This window comes from Eleginops maclovinus, chromosome 8 (assembly GCF_036324505.1).
Source record: "Eleginops maclovinus isolate JMC-PN-2008 ecotype Puerto Natales chromosome 8, JC_Emac_rtc_rv5, whole genome shotgun sequence".
Lineage (NCBI taxonomy): Eukaryota > Metazoa > Chordata > Actinopteri > Perciformes > Eleginopidae > Eleginops > Eleginops maclovinus.
In genome coordinates, this window is record NC_086356.1 from 4,763,161 (window position 1) to 4,789,130 (window position 25,970).

A 25,970-nucleotide genomic window follows, 5' to 3' on the forward strand; every position below is an offset into this window, starting at 1 on the left:
AAGAAATGATTTCTGCCATGGTAGCTCATTATCAGATGTTCTTGTTTACAAAGCAACTGATTGTCTTGTTCTCTTTCTTTCAGCTGTGAAGGAGGCAGCGGTCCAGAGGAGACACAACCTGTACAGAGACAGCATCATTCTGACCAACAGCGACCCCAACCTGCACTTGCTGGGAGAGAGCTCTGCCGTGGACTGGGCGGCTGAATTCGGGGCCGATGAGCATGGCGGTCTTGCTGGTGGCGACGTCGTTAAAGGAGGGGGTTCTGGGAGCAGACGCCGGCAGGTGGTGTCCATGATCCAGCTCGACGGGTTGCCTCTGCCCTTTGAGTCCTGCATGGAGGTCCCAGGCGTGGAGCTCATCCCTGAGGAGGACGGCGAGTTGTTTGAGGAAAAAGAGGGGGAGGAAGAGGAGGAAGAGGAGGACCTCGGCCCGTCGGAGGGCCCCAAATCTCCTGACAGCGTGAATGAAATCAGGGGTCTGATCAACCCGGTAGTGGAGATGTTGGTTCCAGTTGCAGAGGAGAACAAGGACGACATCACCAATGGGACGGAGGCAACAACAGGCACCGTGACCATGGAGGACGGGGTGCAGATGGATGTGACACACGTCACCACCGTGCTAGAGGACGTCCCAGTGAAGTCTCCCAGAGATAAGACGTCCCCGCAGACAATTCTCCAGGAGCTACTGAGAAGCAAGAAGCAGGAAGTGGATCAGGAGGAAGCGGCCATCCAGAACGCCATCGAGGAAATAGAGATAGCGGTGCAGGAAGAGGACAGCGAAAAGATTGTGGAAGTCTCCAAAGCGGAATCAGATTACGAGTCGTCACCAGCGCCACAGGTGGTCACAGACTCGAGCTCACAGAACGACAGCGGCTTCCAGTCGCAAACCAATGAGGGGCAGGATGAAGACGAGCAACAGCCAATCACAAACGGTCTGAACGGAGAGGACAAAATTATTGACCCGATGGAAGTGGAAGTGGTTTTAGCGTAGGAAGACAATCCTATGAACAGAACTGTCAAACTGGAGTGTGCATCACAGGTAATGGGAGAGAAATAATACGGACTGTTACCAAGGGATTAAAGGACTAGTTCACCCCCAAAATAACCATTTTTTATTCATTAAAAAAAGGTTATTTTTAGCATGAATCGATGGGAAACATAAATCCGTACACCCAGTAAATGACTGGATATACTGGATTATTCTGCACCATTTGTCTCAGACTTTATGATACTCGAATTCTTCAAGAAATTTCTCAGTTTTTTGTTTTCTTTGTTCATTGTGACGGCCTGCGAGAGGTTACACAGTGCTAGTAATTCATAAACAAATGATCATTTTGGAGGTTAGCTACTCCTTTAATTTAAAGTGCATTGTTGTTAATATTGCACACTCCATACCCAACTCTCCTTTCCGCCTCTAGACTTTATAATATTTGGTGATTGGTTTCTTTCTGTGCAACTAATTGAGTCTCCATGCAGATTTCTTCCAGACACTGCTCGTTTATGCTATGTAAACATGCTAAGGGTCCAAGATAAGGATCAGGGATTTTAAAGCGGTAATAAGCAACAACTAACTTATTAATGTTTCCAAGTTATACTGCAGGTATTCTTTCTCTTTGTGTTGCTTTCTTATGCACAGCCTCTACCTGGGCAGCAGGGAGAGCTACAGTCAACCTTTAGATGTTGTGTGGGGAATTGTTTTTATTTTAAATAATAGTATCTATTTTTATAAAAGTTAATTTTCTGATGTAGTTCTTTTAAAAGCTTTTCCTGTATTTGCAAATGGCCGTTATGTTTCAATACTATATATTTGCACTTCCATGATTTGAAAAGAAAGCCATTTAAATGAGAGAGATTCTTATTGTCAACTTCCAAAATATCACTGATATTGTTTTTATTTTCTAATGACAATCCAGAGGCATTTAGTTATTTAAAAGCCAATATTTTCTAATGTAAAATTCAAATTTTTAATCTGGGGGAAACGTTTTATTTGATTTTATGAAATTCAGACGAGGTCGTAATTCCTCATCTGAATACAAACATAATGTAATAAACTTTACATATAAAACTTTAATCCCTACAAAAATATCTGTACAAGTTTCCTAAAAAATAACCATTTAATATTGTACCAAGGGTAGAGGTATTAGAGTAAAAATTCGACAGATATATTGATTAAAAGGGATAAACTTCAGGTTTTTCCATGATCTGCCTACCTGCCATGCACCAACTATAAGCCCTTTTAAGTCAAACGTTCCAAACAGTAACAGGAAATGAAAAAACAGAGGAGGAAACTCCGCTGGAAAACAACACAGAAAGGAAATGTTGGGTAAATAAAGCACAAATATATCATTTTCTGTCTTAATTTTTATTAGAATTAGTACCAAATAACACATTTCTTTGCAGGAACATCTTTAAAAAATTGCAATTACATATCAATTTATTTCCAAATGTAATTACGGAAAACTTTGAACTCTCATTTTGTGATTCAGTGTCCTGTAGTTAAACCGCTCACTGTATCCAAGGCACATTTAGAGATTGGTAAGAACCAATCCTTCCAATGGAGCATGCTGTCTGTCACCTTCTCCTGTTTATTTATTACAAATACCTGTCTGTGGTGTGAGCAGCTGTATGCTTAGTGCCTTTCGCTTCTTGCAATAAACTGTATATACTTATAAAAATATGGATGAATAAAATGAATTCATCAACTTTATTCTGTCGGCTAAGTTCTTGCGACATCTGCACCTGCAAGTGTTTCTATAGTAATTAGTCTAAATCTAGTTTAAACACTCAAACACACGTCAGCTTCAGGGTCCTTTTCTTTTGCAGGTTAGGGTTTGTCAATGATTGCCACCAACCACATGATTGTTTTTCACGTGAGAGAAAGGCACGTGAACCAAAATGACACATTAGAGAAGTTTACAAGCCACCCATCACCTGATTCAGTTCCTGATTTTCAGCCCTGTCAAATGTCCTCTGACCGTCAATCTGAGCTCCAAGTGTGTGTTTAGGTTTCACTCAGTGTTCAATACACAAAGGTTAGTTCACACCAAAGTGGCTTTTTTAAGTCAAACACATAAACCTTAAAGCTACAGTAGCAGACTCTTTCAGCATAGTCAGACCACTCCTCCTACAGTTCAAATATTGAATGTTGTAATCATTTTGTAGTGTCGTTACACCTCAAATTTTCTGGTAAAATACAGAGGACCTAGAAAAAAGTCTGGCACTGTAGACCAGAAACAACCATAACATGCCACAAGCATGACTTCCCCTCTTTAAATGTTTGTCGTTCCTCTGCTGTGGAGTGTACAAAAGCATTTTAGGATGCATAAGAACAGAGATTAAACAAGCAGTTTCCTTCACTGCGGGAGACAAACTCAAAAGAACCAACTCTCATTTCCACGTAGACGTTTGCTGTTTGAGAAGATAAGAAAGACTGTGCCTCAGAAACACTCAAAAGAACCATCTCCAAAATGATGGTCAAAGACAAATGATATTACTTAGTGTGTCCAGTTAAAAAGGGACCTCTAAAGAGCCTCGAGGGCACGAACCAAAGAGGGACAGAAAGATGCTCACAGATCAGTTTGTGCATAACATTTTACTTTCAATGTCCAGAGGAGTTTCACGCAGCAGTAGTCCCATCATTCAGCATACCAGGATCTCCCCTTGTCTCCGCCCAGTGTTCAAATTTTCACAAAAACAACCAAGAAGCAGAACAACACAATTCAAATTAGGTAGTTTGCCATTAAATATCCAGAGGATAAGATCCTCTCAGGGAACAAATACGAATGATAAAATCCACACTCTGTCTGAAGTGACCATACCATCATTTCTGAACCACGAGGGGGAAGGAGATAAAATACCCGAGGACGGAGCCCAAGACGACCCCGAGGAAGATCCAGGTGTTGTAGGACATGACGCACAGCATCAGCATGTATCCCAGAGACACCTGCAGCATGTGGAGGGCCGTCTGGATAGCATGCAGCAGCCAGCTGCAGAGGACAGAGAGGGACACATCGAGTATAAAACATATATACTGTACGAGGGGAAGCTTCCCAATTCTCAGTGACTTAAAGAATCTGTCTAAACTCTTACATGAATGCATTTTCTCAGAGTTGAGTCTGTGAACTTTACATATTGTTTTCAGGTTCAACCATTATGGCAGATATGTGACCGTTTAACAGAAAGGGAAGTCAATGTTCAGTGTCACATACATGTAGTGTGAAAAATGCTCAAATGCACAAAAAATCTGAAAGGCAAACTACAGCTAATCAGTTTGTTTGTGTGGCATTTATTTTATTGCCTTTCCAAATAATGTAATAAAGTAATTGCTGTTACAAAGGTATCCTGATCCTGGTGATTGTGAGACTTGTACTTCAGGAGACTGACCGGCTTGTGGTGCTCGCAGTGGGAGGGGGGGTCTCAATGGGGGTCAGCGAGGACTCGGAGGGGCTGCTGTCCAACGCTGAGGTGCTGTCGCTGCGGTAGGTTGGAGGGGGGGTGTACGCAGACTGAGGCTGGGCCAGCTTAGAGCTGCTGCTCAACCACAGCCTCCACACTTTGAGCACCTCGTAGAACACCGTCAGCAGCAGGACCACAAACACCGACAGTACCATCCCTGCGCACACACGCACACGCACACACACACACACACACACACACGAGAGGGATGTCTTACAGTCTAATGTTAGCTTTTTACCTCTGATGATTGAATTTACGCTTCAGAAATCCTAAAGTGGGATGGGAAACTCCACTAAAACTAATTTGAGATTAACCTTGCTGATGCAGATGACAAATTCAGAGCTCACACACCTAGAGTAGATCATGTTATTGGCCAATTTTAGCTTGAATACCACAGATATAGTATTGGTAACAGCATTTACTGACCTGCCTGTTGGCAATTTGGCCGATAACGTGTTCAAATCATTTAGATTACTTGACATTCTTTCAAATTTCAATCACAAGTTGACTAAATCTAGGTAACTTTATTAAGACACAACCACATGTTCTAACAGATTTAACAGTGCTGCAATTAGAAGTTTGGCGAATTTTGTCAACAGTTTCTATATAAAATCATGTAAATATTCCTCAAATTGAGAAGAATATTATGCTTGCTGGTCAAAATGATTTCACATCCAAATGTAAAAGATGCTCATGATATGAAGGGATGTATTATACGGTGTGTGAAATGAATGGTGGATATATTTAACATTCTGAAGTATTGGTATTGGTTTCAAAAATGAAGGTTTTTGCTATGTTCTTAGAGTTTTTGGACATGCTGCAGAAGTGATTTGACATGTTTCTGAAGATGTTTTGGTTAATTTTCTATAACAATTTAATTTACAAGCAGAACTGGAGACGCTTGTTTGCTTCTTACCTGCAGGCCCGTGCACATCCCAGAAGTCAAACAGCAGAGTCACGCTGCTTGACCAGCCAAAAGTCATCTAAGGGAACATGAGATTAATACAATAAAACCTCAACGCTTCACTGGTTGTGGTTAAGTTTCAAAGCATGGTTCCAATTCAGAAAAACATGATAAATGCAGCACCATATTCACAAACTTTCTAAAAGATATTCTACTAACTGAGCCTTAAACCCAGGAGGGAGTCCTATCTGATCTTATGTGTTATTAAGGCAAATATGAGCAAGAAGGGATGAAAGATTGTACCCTCATTGAGAAGGTGTGGTTTACCTTGGTGCTACGAGTCATTCTTGTCAATAAGTGTAACATGTTTATCAGATTAAAGCGATAAAGGCTGCAAACATACCTGCATGATCAAATCTGTTGGATTTTCATCACCTTTCATTCTGTTAAACTACCTCTAAACTCTTGAGCTTTTTAAAATGACTTCCTCCTTACTCTTATTGTTTCTAGAAGCTTGTTTAAGGGCTAAGATGCGTTGGAATATGTCATTCATGTAAGAGTTTTTTCCCAGAGTGTCGTAACAATGAGCGACTCTTTGTACTGCGGCTTTATGAATAGGGCCAGGTGTTACAGAAACACTGACTCAGCCTCTTTCCCACCAGGATCAGTCACGTAAGACCGAGAGCTCCTGCACTGCTCTGGGATCAGTCTGCCTCTGCTTGTCACATTATAACGAAAAGACATAGACCCAGATGACAATCAAAAGTCCATCTCAACATAAAGTGTACATTTCAGATTCAAAGAGTCAGATAATAACTAAAGAGGCACTGTAAAGAAAATGTGAAATAAATACAATGTGGTAAAATGGGAAGACACACACACTTCTGTTATCCCTGTTTCTTTTCCCCTTTCTTCAAGGTTATACTATTTGCATGTTGAATTATCTCCATCTTTCCCATATTTAATACAACACCAAAAACCTTCTTTGCTCTACATACTCTACATATCATCTTTGGATTCCTTAAACAAAAAATGATTATTTATGTTCCCAACAAATAGCTCTCAGCTGCCCCACAATCACAGGAAGTACTGTCCAACAAAAGCACGCTCTGTTCGGCCTGCTGCTGTTGATGTGGGACTGACAGACAGGGACAGAGGAATGCAGTGTGTGTGTGTGTGTGTGTGTGTGTGTGTGTGTGTGTGTGTGTGTGTGTGTGTGTGTGTGTACCCTTGTGGATTGGAGGTCACAGGATGAGCGTTCCAGGTGAGCAGGATGTGTGTTTATATCTTATAATAACATGGCACTCATTAAATGATTTGCTGATCTGGGAAATGTATACCCCTTAGCGTTATACGTATTGTATCCCCTGCCCAAACACAGCACCTCTGTGACGGATCAAACGACAATCAAGTCTATTTTTTGCATTTTCTTATCTTTCTGTCGGTTAGTGCGCTCATGTTCATATCAGGGGAGCACCTGTTCAATCCCACATTGACACCCACTGCATGTTGGTGTGTCCTTGGGCGAGACACTTCACCCCAAATTGCTGCAGTATTGAGTGTGTGTAAGTCGCTTTGGATAAAAGTGTCTCACTTGCAATGTAGAGCGTCTTTGAGCACCTGGAAAAGCACTTTATAAATAGCATGCATTATTAATATCTGCCGGCTACCATTAAGCTTTGTTTAATACCTGTCTGTGCTCAGGTGTATCGCCATGTCGAGTCGCTTATGTCACCAAACTGCAGCATGGTTAGTAAATTGTTATTTAAGAAATTATGCCCAACCCTAAAGATGTGACGGCTGGAAAAGAGCAAACATATTCTCCACAATAATGAAAAGTGTCGTTTATTGCTTTTATAATTTCCACTTAATCCATTTTTTATGTTAAACTAGCCGAGACTAAACAATAGCAACAGGGCGAAGCAAAACAGTGCTGTAATACTGATAATGAGGACTCGAGTCTTTGAGGTAGCATGAATCAGCACATAGAAAGGCAAATATAGACATTCGAGTTAACAATTCAACCCGAGGCCTGATACAGTGATCATTGAGAGCTTATCTTCCAAACCGCCAGAGAAAACCTAATATTTGTTTGCATGCTGAATGTTGAGATGGCAAACTGCTAGAGTTTCTACTACAAACGCCCTCAGTTCACTCTCCATGGACTGTATCTGCTGTTGTGCATAATTTATGACAAGCATCTTAATATATGAGATTTATTGTAATCTGCCATGTAGCTGTGGGTATGCATGTTGGAAGCTGCAAATGCACACCAACATGCAAAGATGTTGCACATGTTCTATTAAAGCGAACACATTTTTTATTTCATTAAACTATGGGTCACTGTGGACGAAGCCAGGCAAACTTTCGGGAGGATGGTGTCGTGTCTGCAAGGGTAGTCGGTCAACAAAAAATAACTTCCAGCTATCTTTAGCATAACTATAGTATTCATTTCAGGGAATTCATGCAGGGTTTTTTTGTAGACACCCAAATTTGGAGATATCCTTATTTCCTTTGTTTCATAACATCTCTTTACACAGACTGAACAATACATTTAATGACCTGGGAGAAAAGGCATGGACATTTTGCTATTTTCTGACATGTGATAGGTTTTAAAGTTTGTGTGAAACAGTTGTGAAAATAATCCCTAGTTGCACTGAGAAATAAATGTAAAGTTGGTGTCCAAATGAATGAGACAAAAGTATTTTGCAATAACAGAATGAGTTATAAGATGTTGTAACATGTTCCCACACCATTGATTTCAGCTATACTGCTCAGCCCTTAAATACAATAGCCTAAAAGCTTTGACATGTCTTTACTTGCTGTGTACTGCTCGTGTTACCCCCCTCCTACTCCCCTACTCTCCAAACTGTTTCGGGCACACGCTGTCTTTGTGGGTCAGCAACTCACAAACATGTTCCACTATGTTCCTCTCTGGTTATATTATGGTCTGCAACCTAAGGGTTTTATCGCATGTTCAACTCGCTTATTGACCTAACAATGAACTACAACATGGAGAGATGTTTCAAATATAAGAAATTGACAACTTACCGACATCATGGTGAAGTTGCTGACCGCAGTTATGGACTCCAGTTACCCATCCCAGACGACTCACAGCCCGGGTACAGTTGTTGCTCGTGTGCAGTCAAGTAGGAGCAATTTCTTGAATGTACCACAACAGCAGCAGCAAGCGACCCAGCAACTCAAGTCAGTGCAGCGGAATAATATACAGCTGCCTAGCCCGAGCTCAGACAATAACAGATGGCTGACGGGTAATGGAGTTTTTCAGCATGTGGACGCAAATGACGATACAAATAAATAAAAATGACAACTCAAGTCATTCAAGTCTGCCAAAGCTAAAATACTATCGTAAACATCGAGCAGGTTCGGTAGAAAATGCCTATACATTGCATTTTAACCGCTGTTTAGCAAGCATTCGCCAAGGAATGGGAGTAGCAGATGAACATAGTTGGGATGCTACGCATGCGCATTAAGTGTTTTCCTTACTTGGGTCATGTGATTGACGGAGGTAGCCGAAGCCAGTCGTAGCCTTTCGTCTACTCTCGTTGTAGGACGTACTAAAAGCTTAAAGGGGAAGATTAATACTCTGATACTTGAACAATAACATCATTATTGTGAGTTTACTGCCTGTTAGTATTATATATGTCGTACTTAATAATGGTATCCTTCAAAACAACATCAAATATTATGCTAAATCTTATTCCGGTATGTGTAAAGTCACATTTTTGGAGATATCCTTGTCATACTGTACTGTTATGTGTGGCAGACAAACCGGCAACTAATTGCCATGTTTTTTTTTTAAAGATATTAATTTCCATTGTATGTGCCACTCTTTAATCTTTTGTAACTGGTCTGTCTGGTTAATCTAAAATATCACTGTGGTTTCTATGAAAATGGATGATGTTTGAGCCTCAACGAACATCATTATCCCATCAATTTGTTTATTTTGGTGACTATTGTAACCGTTGGACATATATTTTAATATACAAGAGCAGCTCTTATTTACACTTGTATTGCCTTGTTTGTTAAATTAGTTTTGGAAGAATGTTCACTGTCCACATAAAATAAAACATAAACACATTGTATATTTTTATTGTTATACTTCACAGTACAACGTTGATTCTGCACTGCATATTGAAATGTACTGATTGAGGTGCTACTATTATTATCTGCATACACACCTGTAAACAGTTTATCAAGTAGAAAAATACAAAACCAGACACCGCTCATCAATATGTGAGGGGGGGGAAAGAGGAAAAGAAAACAACAACAAGTGGGGCATCATAAAGCTATAGTACCTTTTGGGGGCTAACAATTCAACAGAGTCAGGATCGATTAAAGGCAGCGTGAAGAGACTTCAGGGAGCTGCTGCTGCTGTTGTCTTTGAGATGAGAAGAGTTGCACACATTTTTTAAAACAAGAGAGTTCGACAGGTCAAAGCTCAGGCGTGCTGGCTGTTTTTCAAAAGCTACATTTGTGTACATCGAGAGCACTCCACTGGAGACAAAACAGGAAGAGTTCGCAAGCACATCCTGACGTCCTCCACGAGAGAGAAGAAGAAAGTCCAGCAAAAGCTCCTGTAAGAGGAGTCCGGTCTGTTTAAGGCATGCATTTACATTAATGTAGAGCCTGCTTTTATAACAGTTACAGCAGTCTTCTGTGCTGATATGTCAAAACATTATTAAAATCAATCTTACAATGATCTGCAGTCAGGGTCCACGAGTCACAGAATGGACTTTTAGATTTGACTTTAATGTAGTAAAATACATATCAAAAGTCACACAGACATTCAGGAGAGCAGTTGTGCTTGTGACCTTCCGTTGTATTAGTTTCCCACAGAAAGATGACCTGAAAATGTGCTTATACTTACAGAAGGAGGGTGATATTTTTCGTAATTATTATATGCATATAAATAGGGATCGGTTCTGCAAAATCACATATTAAATGAATTGTCTTCACCTGTTATGGATCAAACTCTTCATATGTGCAAACCAAAAAACAACTGTAATTCAATTTCAATTAAGGGACATTTGTGGAATGATAACATTGTCACTCAGCGTTGTTCACAGGCAAATAAAAATAGTCTTTAACAGATACTCAAACACAGGCAGTATAACCACAAATTAATTTGAAAATGTAAGTTTAATTGAAAACAGACCGTAGCCAAAAGGTGTTTTTTTGTACACATGTATACAGTAGATTTGCACTTGGAAATCTGTAAAAAGTGCTGTTTTGTGCACGTCCGCACAAATGGAAATTTCGGAGGATTCTCATCTCACACATGTAACACTAAAAAAAAGTTAAGGCAACAAACATGAGAAGAAAACACATAAAATCTCATTCACACCAAGACGAAAATAATGATGCTAAACACTTGCATCACATCTAAAAAAAAACACGATCAATTTTCCACTTTTGCACGAAGAAAAGGATGTACATTTACACAGCAGACTGATTCAGTTGTTGCATCACAAGAGCAGGGACTTTATTGGAGTACTTCACTTCGCATGGCTGATTGTGTTGCTCCAATTTCAGTATGAGTTGCGATAACCGATACCAGAGATGACCACAAGAGGGCAGACAAACACTATGGTCTCAGGTCCATCTGCAGGAGAAACGAGCCCCATCCGCAGAGACACTGTCCTCAGAATACAAAACTGGAGTCAAAGCAAAACCCCTCAGTTATATGACACAACACATGGTTGCGTTTAAGAGATGATAAGGGTCTTTGGATTAATAAAAAAAAGACTGTTTTCATAATTTTTTAAAAATAAAAATAAATACAATCCAATTAATAAAAGCACATCTTTAAAATGATTCAGATTTTTGTATGGATGGATTTATTGCTTTCATTGCCATATATATATACACATATCTATCTTTATAATTCTCATACTGATTTTTTACTGTTATGCTTCTCAAGATACTGAGAGGTTTTGCTGAGAAACCTAGTGGTATAACATACAAAAAGACACTGTAGCAGACAGTAGTGCATGCTGCTACAGAACACAGACTGATTTTGGTAAGGGGTGTGTCCTATGTCCTCAAACAAAGACCATCAGAATAATTTAAGAATGGTGCAGGGGTTTAACTGAGAAATGTCCTCCTTTCAATGTCCAGCTCTGCCCTGTTGAAAATGAGGACAACTGAGAAACAAACGGACAGCAGTGGACCATTATAACAAGTGCAAGTTAAAACAAGACAAAAGAAAAGGCCAAACAGGAGCCTTCAGTAGGCAGAGATCATTTTCAAGGCATCACAGATGCAAATGTTCATTGAGAAAAACAAAAACAGATTTGACTCCGCTCCTAAAGGAACCATGTCCGATCTCTAAATATTTTAAGTGACGATCCAAAATACTTCTTGTAGGCACAGTAATGTTCACCCGCTCTGCCTGACACTACCTGATGGGACAAGAGGTGAAATTAAAACTTGTATTCAATAAGATTTTATTTCTTTTCTTGTGTGTTATAGTCTGTCCTCTCTAGTCCGCCGTGCCTCTGTACAGATTTGTCGAGAGGCAAATGGAAACAGGTGTGTGTGTGGGCGCGGCCATGATGCTTCATCCCCTTGTCTTACTGTCTACTGTTGAAAGTGGAGTTGGTGCTACTGCAGCTTTCCTCATAGGTGGGTGGAGGCTCTGTAACACACATTGGCAAAAAAAGAAGCATTCATAAATACAGTAAGAGAAGCGCACATTGTCCAAGCCTCTGTTGCAATATCAACTAGTAAAATAACCCTATTAAGTTGTTGCATATATAGGAAGACATTGCCTTGGGTTTTGAGAAACTAGGATAGTCAATTTTGCATCTGTGCATGGGTTTGACTGACAGCCATAGTGAGAGTCTTTTATAAGTACTAACCATGAGGGTAGTCCCAGCTGCTGTACTCTGGAGGGAGGATGAGCGAGCAGGAGGTGGGGATAGGAGTCACGTTTCCCTCGGTGAAGAAAGGTATGGTGGCCCCGGTGGACACACAGAACAGAGGGGCGGAGGCATCAGGCCTGGGGCTGGGGGACAGCGCTGCCCTGGGCGCGTGGCTGAAGGCGCTGGGAGACATGGTGACCGACTGCCCCGAGGGGTCCTGCTGAGAGTGGCTCTTGGTGGGAAGCTCCTCACTGGCCATGCCCCCTGCACACAGCCCCTCCTCCAGCTCCTCCTCCACCGGCGGGGCGCTGGGTGTCACGCCCGCTGCGCTGGGTGTCACACCTGCTGCGCTGGGTGTCACACCTGCTGCGCTGGGAGGTACGGGAGTAATGCGGCGGTCTGGAGTGGGGGGCATGGGTCTCGATGGCGACAAGTTCACAGCGATGTTCCCGATGTAGATGGGCAGAGTGACGACTGCGTCCGGAGATTTTAGCGACACCTGTTTAAAACATGAATTATGAAAGCCTTAATTAATTGTTGAACTAATAGATAAGATTGATGATATTCTATATGCTTCTAATTGCCAATAAATCCAATGAAATTACCAAAACCAACAGAGAATTGATTCTACTAACACATAGTGGGTTTGTAGCTTAAGTGGGATAGACAGTATCTTCTTCCTCCGAGCCATAGAGCTCCATTGTTGACCTTAAACTAATAGAAACACTTCAGTGAGCCACACTGTTGCTCTGGGTGACATGTTCCTTTATTACCATGCACACACACTCTGTTGTTTATTGTTACTCAGCCCGACATGCAGTGCTGCAGCGGTAAATAGTCGCTAGATCCCCAAATGAGTATGGATCCGCTGCAGAAAGTAGTCCCCATCAAGGACAATACTTACTGCTTTTGAAGTGACATTTGAAAGATTAACCTCAGGCTATGGAAGTTCGGAGTATTGAGAGATTAAGCGACACCTTTCCAGTCAATCCAATTATTTCAGCATTAGATTGAGACAAGGAAATATCCAAATCCCTACACAGTTTTTCAGGTTAAATTATAAAGAGAAAAATCCTATTCTTTGGTAGCTCTGTGAAATGTGGCTAAATGTATAGTTGTATAGACAAGGGTTTTATCTGAATTGTATTATTACATGTTTGATGGCATTACAAACAGGAATATTGACACTCTTGAGGACAGTACTGAGAAAATATAGCACATTTTCTGCTTTTACATTCATACAAATGTTGTCTTCAATTAGGTTTTTCAAACACTTAACATTGCGTTTATTGGCAAAATGATAAAAAGTGAAAAAAGCAAAGTTCTGGACGATCACATCCAAGTTAATAGTCAGTGTAATATCCCTTAAATAATAAAATGAGATACGACTGTAGTCTACAGTGAGTTTATAATAGGCCAGTGTGATCTATCATTCACTGGTTTAATAAGGAGGCTTTAAATACAGCCTGTCAAAGCTGGTCTGTCAGAAAATAAACAATATGACGCTGAAAATGTACACAAAATGTACCTAGCTGCCATGTAGCATTAATTTACTATGATGCTAAAAGTGTTGAACAAACAAAAAAATAAACATTAAACTGTATTTTCAAGAGATAATGAATTATTGGAGCTTAAGACACACACACACACACACACACACACACACACACACACACACACCTGAATGAAGTAGTCGATGTGTATGAGGCTGCAGCCGGCCAGTGCCGACTGAGGAAGAGGGGGGACGATGATCTGCTCTCTCCACTCTGCGTGTTTTCCTGCTTTCACTCCGGCTCCCTCCACCTCAGCGATGGTCCGCAAGTCGAACAGAGGCCGCTTGGTCTTATAGGTCACTTTCTGGTGTGGAAAAGCCAAACACAGACACATTGGATGTGATAGTGACTTCACTCAAACCTCTTTACAGTAACTTTTATCTTGAGGTATAGGGAAATTGTTCGTGGTCCTGTGATGAAAGGATCAGTTACATAATTATCAGACATTTCTAATACAGCTCTAAATTAAAAACTGGATTATCTTTCATGTTCCTTATTTATTTATTTATGTAGATACCAGATGAACATATTTGTTGGCTCATTTTACACAATATATGCACCAGGTGTTAAGAGGGCTTGAGAAAATGACTCACTTGGAAAATATCAATGCTTTAAATCCAATTTCCAACATGGGTTAGTGATGCACTTTAGCCCCTTGTGGCCAGAAGTAGTATTACAACAACAAACACAAATTTGTCTTTCAAAAAGTGACATGGATTATGGATGAACACGTTTTTTTCTCACTTGCCTCCAGAGCTTCCATAGTTCTGTACTCAATACCTGAGAATATAATATTACAAAATATCACATTTACATGAATTCAATCAGTCATCTACCTGTATGAGACTGGCCAGCACGTAACCCGTGTCCTTCCCAGACTTGTTGTGGATCTCAGTGGCTAACTTGATGACTTGCCCGGGGATGTATCCTCTCAGGTCACTGCGAGTTTTCAGCATCAGGGTCCCCGTCTTCACCAGGAGGTAGCTGAACTTCTTGGTGGTCACAGCGTAACTCGGTTGCTGCAGAGACAGATATTTTAGTGTTATTAGTAATTATGAAGACTTCCTGCTTAGCTCCAGAGTATCAGGGAACCCTTTCAGTCGGGAGAGGAGAGAAGGTGAATGATAGAGACGGGGATGTAGGAAATAGAATTAGATCCAGCTCTGCCATGAAATCAGATAAGCCTCGACCTAGAAAAAGGTTGATCAAATAGAGAATGCATTTCTGTTTCTGGATTATATCCAAATGCTTTTCAGTAAAAACAGAACGGCCTCATTGAGATAAGAGATGATTAAAAAGCAGGGAAGTTTGTGTACTTACTTCAATGTCAGGCACCTCATTGAGGTTGAGAAGGTTGAGTAGGTAGAAGGGTCTCTGGGCTTTGTAGTCCTTAGAGAAGCGAGGCGTGTCGATAGCCACCCTCACTCGGTAGGTAACCTTCCCAAAGGGTCCCTCAAAGGAAGTGGGGGCAGCGACTAAAGAGAGAGGCAATTAGACAATACAGGGATTACTTTACCACTGAGGACAGCCAAATCACATTGTTTATTATTAAAAGGTTAAAGTAGCTACAAAAAAAAGAGCGTTCCCCAGCTTCTTAGATAGTTCCTTTTAGGGAGCGGACAGAGCTTTAATTTGTGTCCTTATCAATGCAGGCCCTTATCAGAGCTGTCAGAAGACGTTAGGAGCGTTGTTTATAGCCTCATTCCTGCGCATTCAGCCGTAATGGGAAAAGGACACTGACTCCTCTGCACTGACCCGAGGAAAGGTCAGTGCAGAGGAGGAAACAGGGAGGGTACGGCCGGAGGGAAGGACATTTAAACAGAGAGAGATAAAAAGTAAATATTTGGGGAGAAAGCAGATATCAGAGCCACACAAAAGAAAAAGAAACCTCAAACTCTGGTCTCACTATTTGATGCTCATTCAGATGATAATGTCAGCGTGGCAGGAGACGGCTGCAGGGACAAATCCGCTGCGGCTGCTGTCAATAAGAATTAACCAGGAGACGCCGGTTGTTTTGATGCAGACAGCTTGGTAACGAAAAGCGCTGTGGACAGACTGACGGAGGACAGATTGAAGCTCCAGACTGACTTTCCCTGGAGACACACACTGAGCTCCTCTGGGCTGCTGAAACTGGATGAGGACTGTGTAGCTCGACTTGCTCCTATGAGCTCAGACAAACACCTTGTGAGCTGCTGGTGTACTTCAAGCTGCTGACATTACTCCCTAACACTTAGGTTTCTGAATGTGTGTCGAGGAACCTAATGAGGAGTCAAAAAAGATCAGGTACCTGCATTTAAAATGGGCTATATTTGTTAAAAGTGAAGGTTATTCATGGTCCCTAGAAGAGGAATCCTAATGACTTGGGAGATCTTAACATTTGTGTTTCAAGTTTGTGGTTTTCTGGAAAATGTTTAGACACTTTTGGCCATCGGTCTGACGTAAATTATACCTCTTGGGGGACCATCCAATACTTCAAGATGTTGGTATAGCCACTGGAGTTGCAGATAATGATCCAGGCCAAGATTTTAAGTGTGCTCCAAGATGGTATTCTTTGGCCAATGCCTTTTTGCTTTACACACAGATGGTTCGGATGCTACCAAAGCTAGCTCAACACGTGATTAGTCCCAATACAAATGGAAACAAGAAGGCTTCTACCAATGAAAAACAATTATGTCCCGTTGCCTACAGATCTGTAGTAGAGAGGAACTCTCAGACATTTGAAAGTACCTGTTTAACATCATGATGTTGGCATTTAGCTCAAAGCACCACTGTGCCTGAATACAGCCTCAGCTGTAGCATGGATGAAGACTCAGCATTTAAAAAAAATACGTTTCAATATATTAGATCTACAAGTTGTAACATGATGAGACAAGAACAAAAAAAGTATTTTAGTCTTCATCTAAATGAAGCCCAGCTTGAGCTCAAAAAGTCACCCAAAAAATAATGAATTGTCAAAGTAACCTTTCTTCAAAGAGCTTAAGTACAAATGGAGCTTCACTACAAAAACAAATCTGGATTTAGATTGTGGTTTCAGAGATCTGCCTGCAGGAGAATAATTCATTTGTAAGAAGGAATACTATTTGGGGTATTTTGCAAATGCTTTGTCGAGACGTGTTTTCGAAATAGCCTACACCTTCCTGTTTTGAAATGTCTCACAGTTGACAGTTTCATTTCAGAAAGACAGAGGGATATTAGATTTTCAAGCTGCCCTGGAATTTTAACATCAGCTGCTCAAGGGTTATTCTGTTTATTTGTAGGGAAACAAGTATCCTTGCGTGCTCCTCCCGAAAGGATTAAAGGTTAAAGCCCTCTATTAAAGCGTTTGCATTTCTCCTCTCCTTTGTTTTCCTCTCTTCTCCTCAACTTGTATATCACGTCCCTCTGGAATGAGGCCATCCACCATCTCATCCCACCCTATATTTTATCCCTCGCGGTGTCCTTGTGCGACGCTTATCTCAGCCCACGCCTTCCTCCTGTCTTTGCATTTCTTTGTTCCCACAGTGAGAAATGATCAGGCCAGAACACCACCTGATGCCTCCACTCCAGATAAATGAGCTTGGCATATCGGAGGAAATTCTGTTAGTCCTTCCCTGTACAGTCCTGTTCATAACAAAAGCCATCACTAAAGGCTCTTTCTCCAATCTACTTTTGAGCTTGTGAACCCCACCATGTCATTAAAACCATAATGTACTGACCCCCTTTTCTGACAACCTTAATTAGTTTGACTTCTTTAATTGCTTTTTCTCAAAATAACATTTATCCTCCTGATTAACCTGCAAATATGAATCAGTTGAAAATAAATATATGAACATTTAAGGGACAATTTTATAATAGAATTGTATTATATGGCAGGAGTCTACGTAAGTAACCTACCTTACATTTGGATTTAAATGGCCCTATTAGGCTTTTAGGGTTTTTCTCCTTCCTGGTCTCTCCAACACACTTACCCCCCAGGACTTCAACGCTCTGATTGGACTCCTTTGTTTACTTTTTGTAACATAGTGTAACACTCACGCTTCTATTGGCTAGCGTTCCAACATATTGTGCACGATAGGCTATGCAGTGGAGCATTCACAACAGAGCCGGCCTGCTAACCAATCAGAGCGGTCTGGGCTCTGGTTTCAGACAGAGGGTGAAAAGAGGTGCTGCAGCACAGGCAGTATGAGGATAATAATGAGTATTTTGAACATTAAAGCAAGGAGACATGTCCCAGTAGAGGCACTAAATACAAATATGAACCTGGAAATGAGCATCACAGGACCCGTTCTAATTGGCTCAAGTATTTTTGAAAGTTATCAGAGAGCCTGTCTGTCTGTTGTACCAGCAGGGGGCAATAGGAGACGCTTGACTCCCAGATGAGCCACTTAACCGTATCTTTCCATGATGGTTAACATGCCCTGTGCTGATGCTTTCTAGTCTGGGGGCCTGAGAGAGGGGAGGGCAAAGCATGGGGGCATGAACACCAATTAAACAGTGACTGCACAACAGGAGGGGGAACTAAAAATAACCCATCGCCCCCCGTGCTTCAGCCCACGCCTGAGAGAGTGCAAGATACCAGGCAGACACTGACTGTGCTTTGTGTGCCCTCACAAGTGTCACGTTTCTGATCTTTGTCTTATCTGCATGATTCTGAAGCTGTTTTTTTTTCCAACTTGAGGGAAAATCTAGGCGTTTGTGAAAAAGGGGGCATGTGGGATGAAGAGGAATTGTCACACTGGTATGTTCCTGCCAGATCTCAAACATTAAACATTAACGTTGTTACGATGCTTCGCACACCCATCGCTATCACAAATCTCCTTTGTGTGCGAGATAAAGGGCTTAGGGCCAAGCACTTGGTAAGTACACACGCTAGAAAAAAATTCCCATGTTATCACAGCTGTTTGCTTCTCTCACCTGACGTCCTCTGGATCTCTGACAGCAGGTTTATGAGAAAACTATGAGGAAACTGAAGGCGTTGCCATGACATGGAGGAATGACATCAAAAGGGCTCATCAGGGTTTTCCCCCAAACTCACCTGGGATAAGAAACTGGAAGGGGAAACTGTGCTCGCCTGCCCCCAGGGTTCCTGTAAGAAAAACAAAGTGTATTAGCTACACAGGACAAACAAATGCAAACGACATTCAAGGGTGAAAGTGTAGTGGTAATTCTCAGGGTTCATGTGTAGGATGGTGTTTATTTCCCTTCGTATATCCCTCGGGACACATTAGATGTCCTGTGGGGACCTACTTCCCAGAGGGATGGAGTTTCTTACACAAACAGGCTTTGTTTACCTGAGCCGTAACCTCTTTTGTAGTGAACAAAACTAGCAAGCGAAACTAGCCAGTGTCAGAGGAAGCGATAAGCTGTTGGCAAACATGTGTAGCCGGCAAAGTTGGAGCGTTTCTCAGCAAAGTGAATCAATGATTTACAAGCAGTGGGGCCAGCAGGTATCGACTGAAGACTGAGTGCATTCTTATGCCCTTATAGATTAAAGGATATGTACATGGATAGAGGCCTGATTTTATTATACACTTTTCTTATTGTCATCAAATCCAAGAAGAAGGTAAACCAACAACCCTGTCAACCCCCTCTGTGGCACACAAGACGAGGCGTATTGGTCCTTAAACTGGATCATAAACAAAACTTGCTAAACAACAAAAACAACACTAAGAGTCCAGACTGCCTGTACTATTAATTGAGGGAACGTTGCTCAAACTAAAAAGGCAAACGGCACGTTTGTTGAGGACTATTTTCAGAGACTTCATATAAACTACATTGTGTGATTTTATGGAAATGAAGGAAAGTATCATGTGTTTTTTTTATCAGTATTTGGACAACAATAGTGCACAGAGGAAGAAGATATTATTGGTTTGGACATAATTATTAGCATCAGTTCCTTGTAGGTTATTTTCAGATTTCAATACCAACGAACTAAAGGGTCAATCGAGGTACTGGGGAAACTTTGATGATGTTATCAGACCTCGCTGTGTTTTCAGAGTCATCTGTTTCATTCTGGGGATCTCAACAGGAAGTGCTCTGAAGTATGAGAAGGTGTTTTCTGTTTTCGGTGCATTCTCTCTGATTTGGTGCTGCGTTAACATCTATGCATACCGTAAAGAACATTGCTAATGCTTGATGAGAAGAGCATAAGGCACCAATGACAAACACCTTGAGAGAGTGGGGTTATTAATTCTCTAGATGAGCTGACAGCCCAATTAAATTCTCCCAGATAGCAACATGTCTCACCTCATTAGGGACAGGCACCAGTTTTCCGTTGGTCTCAGTTTCCTGAGGGGAAGCGCTCAGACCGTGTGCCCATTTGCATCATGTATGCGAGAGGAAGCAGTCATGCTCTAAAAAAGGCAACATGCAGGTGTGCAGCTCTACTTTAAGAACTGAACTGTAGAGAGACTAGCTAACATGGGTACAGGCAGGAAAAGGATAAAAAGAGGGGTAGATTACATTATATATTATGCTATATAGAGCAACCTGTCAGAGATTTGGATCCACTCCAAGATGTGGATTTGAAAATGGAACACCTTTCCACCAAGTTTCATGTAAATCAGGTCATTACTTGTTTAGTTATCCTGCTGACAGACAGACAGAAGTGGAAACATACCCACCTCAGAGGAGGTAAAAATACAGCACTCCAACTTGGCTTCTTACAGCCAAAACAACAATATTTCCTACATGCCCTACACCATCACAGGTAAAACGTCATCAGTGAAAAAGGGAGAAACATAAGGAGCTTAAGCCAGATGCATGTGAATAAAATGGCAATACTACAACAAATGGTAAAAGGACTGTATTTATATAGCGCTTCATCCGGTCTTAACCACATCTTAAAAAGCTTTACCTCGATATGTCATCATCTACCCACTAACACCACTTCAGAGCAGTGCCATTGCTGAAGTAAGCTAACATTCACACACCGTTGGGATCAACTTTGGATTAGGTATCTTGCCCAAGGATATGTCGACGTGTTGACTGCAAGGGCTGGAAACAAACCCACAACCTTCAGGATTCAAAGACGACTGCCCTTCCTCTTTTTTTTACAGAAACAAGGACTTACTGAGATGTGTAAGGCTTATCAACGGATAATACTAAACACAGGATATGCAACAGTATCCAGGATGATTTAAATATAAAAGATGTTTCTACAGTTTAACCACCACCTAGCCGTGGCAGTGGGAGGGGGGGGGTCCTCATCTCCTGAAGGTCATTAACTGCCAACAGTGACAGGATGGAGAGCGTACGCTGACATCACTGGTTTGCACTCGTCTAACAGCCAAGCATCTGTGGCATACCACGATATCAGTCAGCCATAGTGAGCGTGGCTGGCTTTGTGTAAGAGCATGTGTGTGTGTGTGTGTGTGTGTGTGTGTGTGTGTGTGTGTGTGTGTGTGTGTGTGTGTGTGTGTGTGTGTGTGTGTGTGTGTGTGTGTGGTGGTCTTCTGTCACCCTTCCTGTCTCGCTCTCCCAGCGCCGCTCCGCCCTTGGGGGCAGAGCAGCCCATTTTCGGGAAGAGAATGGGATACGGGAAAAATGGCAGAGATAAAGGGGAGCACAGAGGGAGGGTGTGTAATGAATTATTTATGTCCTCCTTTTTTTGGAGCGTGGTGTGCCCGGTGTTTTACAGTGTACCGTGCGTGCTCAGATATGGAATGACTTTTTCTCTCTCTCTTCAATGGTACTTTAAAATGTGGTATATATGGTGGTATTTATTGAGTTGAACTGCATTATTTTTTTCATATTTATTACTAAAACGTTTTTGCACTCAAACTTTGGTATATAGTGGTATTTATTTAGTTGAATGCTGACCATCTTGCGCCCTGCTATGCATGTGTTTAAATAGTTACACAAGAACTGTTAACATGTAAATGTGTTTTCCAGCATTATAGTATCGACATATAGAGCAGTGAATTCCACATATGGAAGCTCACGGTGCTGAGGGTTAAACATGAACAACCTCTTGATGTTTTAACCATCATGGATTACATGCTCCGATGAGTGCCGTTAGGTCCCACAGAGAGATTTGCATTTACAACACATTTCATGCATGCATGGCACATTTCACCTTCTGGCTGCGGGCAGTATCCGCAACAAGTACAAAAGATGGAAGATCACGCTCACGACAAAAGGTCCTGTAAGCCCTCGCTTCCGTCGGTCAGCAGGGCATCGCTGTAGCAGGGCATGACAGTACCCAGACACAGGGGGGGGGGAATAAAGCCTGTCATCTGTGGAGCGTGTTCAACCTTCTGATCAGGCACGGCCGGACACTGGGGACCAAGGCTGCGATCGAATAAAAAACACAAAACAAGTCCGATGTCTTTTTTGAAGCACTTTGTCCTCAGTGACAAGTGTCATGGTGTTAAAGAGGCCCAGTTATGCTTTTTGGGGGGTGTCCCTTTCCTGTAGTGTGTTATTCACGTTTGCGTGCATGTCAATGGTCTGCAAAGGCTAAAACTGTTTCCTCCAGAGGGAGTTTCTCTCTCAGTAACTCTCACGCTTCTTTTGGCAAGCACTCCAACACATTCTACGCGACAGGCTAAGGGGCAGGACATTTCCAACTCTTCCTGAGAGGTTGACCAATCGACCAACAGAGCCGGCCAGCTAACCAATCAGAGCAGACTGGTCACTGGTTTCAGACAGAGGGTGAAAAGAAGTGCTGCTGCCCAGGCAGGATGAGAAAATATGTATAGGCCCCTTTAAATGGTGCGGCTGCAAGGACTTGTGGGACTGCATTATTTTGTTTCCTTTCGTAAAGGATGGTCTGGTATATCCTATGCTGAAAGAGATACCAAGGGAAGCATTTAAGCTCCTTTTCTACTATCTCGGGAATTCGACTTATCATGGCTGCCTCTTCGGCACTTATGAGTCATTTCACTCTGATAGGAGCGCTCCAAAGCAAAAAAAGACTGCAATTTCAACCGCAATCTCAGTCTGACCTCAGAGAGGCGGCGTGCAGAGAGGCCGGCTGCAGCAGGACTGCAGGAGAGTGCTGCTGTGACTGATGGAGGCTTTAACTCCTCACTACATGGCTAAAAAAACTTGCTGCTGCCTTTGTGAGATTAAGCCTGTTGCAGCAGATTTCCCACATGAGGCGATTCAGTCACGTCATACGGTGTTGTTAAGACAGGAAGCTTCTAATTTCATTTCTCTCAGAGGAGACGGATCAAAGAGTTTAGAGGATGTAAACTGAGAATCTGCACAGTCACATGCAAATAAACGTGATGTTTGGACCAGTTTCCTTGACTTCTAGGCAGTCATCAGTTTCCTCACAATGTAGTAAACATCTGATGGATTATATCCTTACTAGCAAGTCACAGACAACCTGTTGGCAGGTATGAAACATACCGTAAGTTTCCTTCAGAGGAAACAACATAGGCAGGAAATATAGTCAGATGTTCTCATTTCTAATGGTTCTTGCATCAATCATGTGTGACAAATGCTTCTGCCAGGTTTTAAATAGTGACTCTCCATCAGAATCACTTTATTCTGCATGTCTCATTTAAAATACAGCCAAGAATAAACCTTTTCAATGACCAGATCCTGTATTAAAAAAAGGGCATTAAATTATGCGCTTCTCTGCCAAACTGGGAAGCCGAGAATGACCAGTGGATCAGAGGCCAGTAGTGAATTTAGCTGAACCAATTTCCACAACTGAGATCATGAGGGCGATAACTACATTGCAGAGTGGAAAATCACCCGGTCCAGATGGATTCACAGTAGAATTTTATAAGAAATTTGCCCCACTTCTCTCCACAGTTCTGAGTGACATGTATAATGAGGCTTTGGAGCTTGGCTGAATTCCTCCAAACTTGACAAATGCTACAATTACTCTTCTCCTAAAAAAGGACAAGGACCTCTTATTTTGTAGCAGCTTCAGACCCATATCATTATTAAATGTGGATTATAAAATTCTTGCTAAGATTTTAGCCCTCCGTCTTCAGCAGGTCCTGCCAGGGATCATTTCATCAGATCAAACAGGCTTCATGCTGGGGAGGCACTCATTTCACAACACTAGGAGACTCCTAAACATTCTGAACATGCTTAGCTCCAGCACCCCTGAGATAGTGGTGTCGCTGGATGCTGAGAAAGCTTTTGATAGGGTGGATAGAAGTTTCTCTTTGAGATGATGGATAGATTTGGTTTTGGTTCAGGTTTTATATCATGGGTAAAGTTGTTATATTCATCCCAAGTGGCATCTGTACAAACAAATAATGTGCTCTCATCCTTCTTTCAACTTCACCACGGCACAAGACAAGGGTGCCCACTGTCCCCTTTACTGTTTGCCATGGCCATTGAGCCTTTGGCTATCTGGCTAAGATCTGAAGAGAAATTTGAGGGCATTTCACGTCAAGGGACAGTACACAAACTGTCACTGTACGCTGACGACTTGCTTCTGTATGTGTCCAACCCTTCTACCTCACTCCCCGTAATTTAATTTTTTTTAAAAACAATTTGGCCAGCTGTCAGGCTATAAACTAAATTTTGGAAAGAGTGAGTTATTTGCAATGAACGACTTAGTAGGTAAATTGCCAAATCATGTAGCCCCTTTTAAATGGGTAAACCAAGGCTTCAAATATTCGGGTATTTTTATCACTGGGACCTTGGCAACGACTTCACTAGCAATTTTGTCCCTTTGCTTAAAAAAGTTGAGGACGACTTCAACTGATGGTCTACTCCGCCCCTCTCCTTAGCTGGCAGGGTTAACCTAATCAAAATGACCATTCTCCCAAAGTTTCTTTACCTATCTGACATATCCCTGTACTTATTTCAAAGAAGTTTTTTGCCAAAGTAGATAAATCAATCTCACATTTTCTTTGGGGCAATAAACCAGTGCGTATGCGGAAAAATATATTGCAGCTCCCTAAACGGGGGGGGGGGGGGGGAATGTGAGCACTGTTTCATATTTTCATGTGTCTTCACATTGTGTACACTTTGTATGGTTGGTGCTTACTAAAACATATTTGAAATTTTTTTTTTGACTCAACTGCATGCTGTTTACACAAAGAGGTCGAAAGAAGAGGACGATGTAGGTGGTTAAGTAGAGAATGTAAAAATGAAAATAGTTATATGTGTATGAGATTGAATTCTTTGTTAAATAAATGATCAAAAGTAATTCAACAGGTACTTTTTTTTTAAACGATTAATGGCATTTTTAATTATGATATACTGCACAAAGTTTATATTGTCTTATGCTATGATTGTTTTGTTTTCATAGACGTGCAGGACAAATGTATTGCAGGTAAACACAAGGTAGTGGGTATAATGTGACAAGAGCAAAGAAGCCCATAACTGCTTGGTGTTCAGAGGGTTAAACTGTATAACAGTGAAAGAAAAAGTGCAGCTGCCTAGAGGTTTGTCAGAGAGAAATTCAGCTATTACAAATGTATATTCAACAAATCTGCAAACAATTTAAAAATATGTCTCTGATACTTCGGATTAAAATGTGAAACTTGTACATTGACCTGTGTGTTTGAATGAAGATAATGAGCATAAAAAGCTAAATAAAATCACCTTTGTCAGCAACAGACAACGTGCTGTTGAAGTACTGCTCCTCCAGAGCCCAGGAGGCCTCGTTCATTTTGTTGGAGATCCCACATGAGCCCTGACAGTAGACCTTGATGGCTGCGGAGAGAGGAGAGGAAATGAGTCATTCCACCATATGGCCCTCTACAAGTTCACTGGGACTTTTTCCCCCAACATGTCCTGACAAACAACAATGAAAAATATAAAGGTTCGTGTTGAATTTGGTATTTCCGACGGTTTTTCTGAGCATGTAACAGAAAACAATTAACGGTCAATTTTCTTTCGCTATCCTGGGAGCACTTCCATGGAATAATCGTTCACAATAATTTAATTTGGATTGTCTCGTGTCAGTTTGGGCACAGCAGTGTGAAAAATACAAACCGCCTGCACAATATACAGTGATTAGCATGAGAATGGGACCCCTCACTTAATCAATGTGGGCGTCTGGGGCTCCTCATGTGCATTCTGCTGCAGTGGTTAACAATCACAACAGGCTGTGAGTGGGGCTTCTGCAGACAGATGGAAGAGAGGAGGAGCTACTTTATCTTGGAGCTGTTGTGAAACTTGGGAAGTTTGGATTAAAACCATGATAGTTGTTCCCTGCAGAGTCAAGCTACACCTGAGTTTTACTGGGGGTGATGACGGTGCATGGGTGGT

At 41.6% G+C, this 25,970-nt stretch overlaps 3 protein-coding genes across 3 annotated transcripts in view; 1 reads left to right on the forward strand and 2 right to left on the reverse strand.

The window, feature by feature from the left end:
• The window catches only part of niban2a (niban apoptosis regulator 2a), a 25,253-nt gene extending 22,546 nt beyond the window's left edge, over positions 1-2,707 (forward strand). The window contains exon 14 of the mRNA XM_063889405.1: positions 84-2,707. Coding sequence (XP_063745475.1) covers positions 84-991 — 908 coding nt within the window. The 3' untranslated portion in view covers positions 992-2,707. The remainder of the gene's footprint in view (positions 1-83) is intronic.
• On the reverse strand, positions 2,344-8,833 carry slc31a2 (solute carrier family 31 member 2). Its single transcript, XM_063889406.1, has 4 exons — positions 8,411-8,833; positions 5,372-5,438; positions 4,384-4,612; positions 2,344-3,986 (listed from the first exon to the last, which is right to left on the reverse strand). Exons 1-4 carry the CDS (start codon positions 8,417-8,419, stop codon positions 3,821-3,823), a joined length of 471 nt encoding a protein of 156 aa, XP_063745476.1. The 5' UTR covers positions 8,420-8,833; the 3' UTR covers positions 2,344-3,820.
• A 1,670-nt stretch (positions 8,834-10,503) lies between these two features.
• The window catches only part of arrdc1b (arrestin domain containing 1b), a 31,246-nt gene continuing 15,779 nt past the window's right edge, over positions 10,504-25,970 (reverse strand). The window contains exons 2-8 of the mRNA XM_063889724.1: positions 25,302-25,412; positions 18,814-18,864; positions 15,120-15,274; positions 14,636-14,818; positions 13,927-14,103; positions 12,244-12,745; positions 10,504-12,020 (exon numbers count right to left, since the gene is read on the reverse strand). Of these exons, the coding sequence (XP_063745794.1) occupies positions 11,956-12,020; positions 12,244-12,745; positions 13,927-14,103; positions 14,636-14,818; positions 15,120-15,274; positions 18,814-18,864; positions 25,302-25,412 (1,244 nt within the window). The 3' untranslated portion in view covers positions 10,504-11,955. The remainder of the gene's footprint in view (positions 12,021-12,243; positions 12,746-13,926; positions 14,104-14,635; positions 14,819-15,119; positions 15,275-18,813; positions 18,865-25,301; positions 25,413-25,970) is intronic.

Coding starts and splice junctions, on each gene's coding strand:
- slc31a2 (XM_063889406.1), bottom strand. Junction 4,613..5,371: donor GGATGTGCACGGGCCTGCAG/GTAAGAAGCAAA, acceptor GTGTGTGCGCAG/GGATGGTACTGTCGGTGTTT. Junction 3,987..4,383: donor ACTGCGAGCACCACAAGCCG/GTCAGTCTCCTG, acceptor TGTCCTCTGCAG/CTGGCTGCTGCATGCTATCC.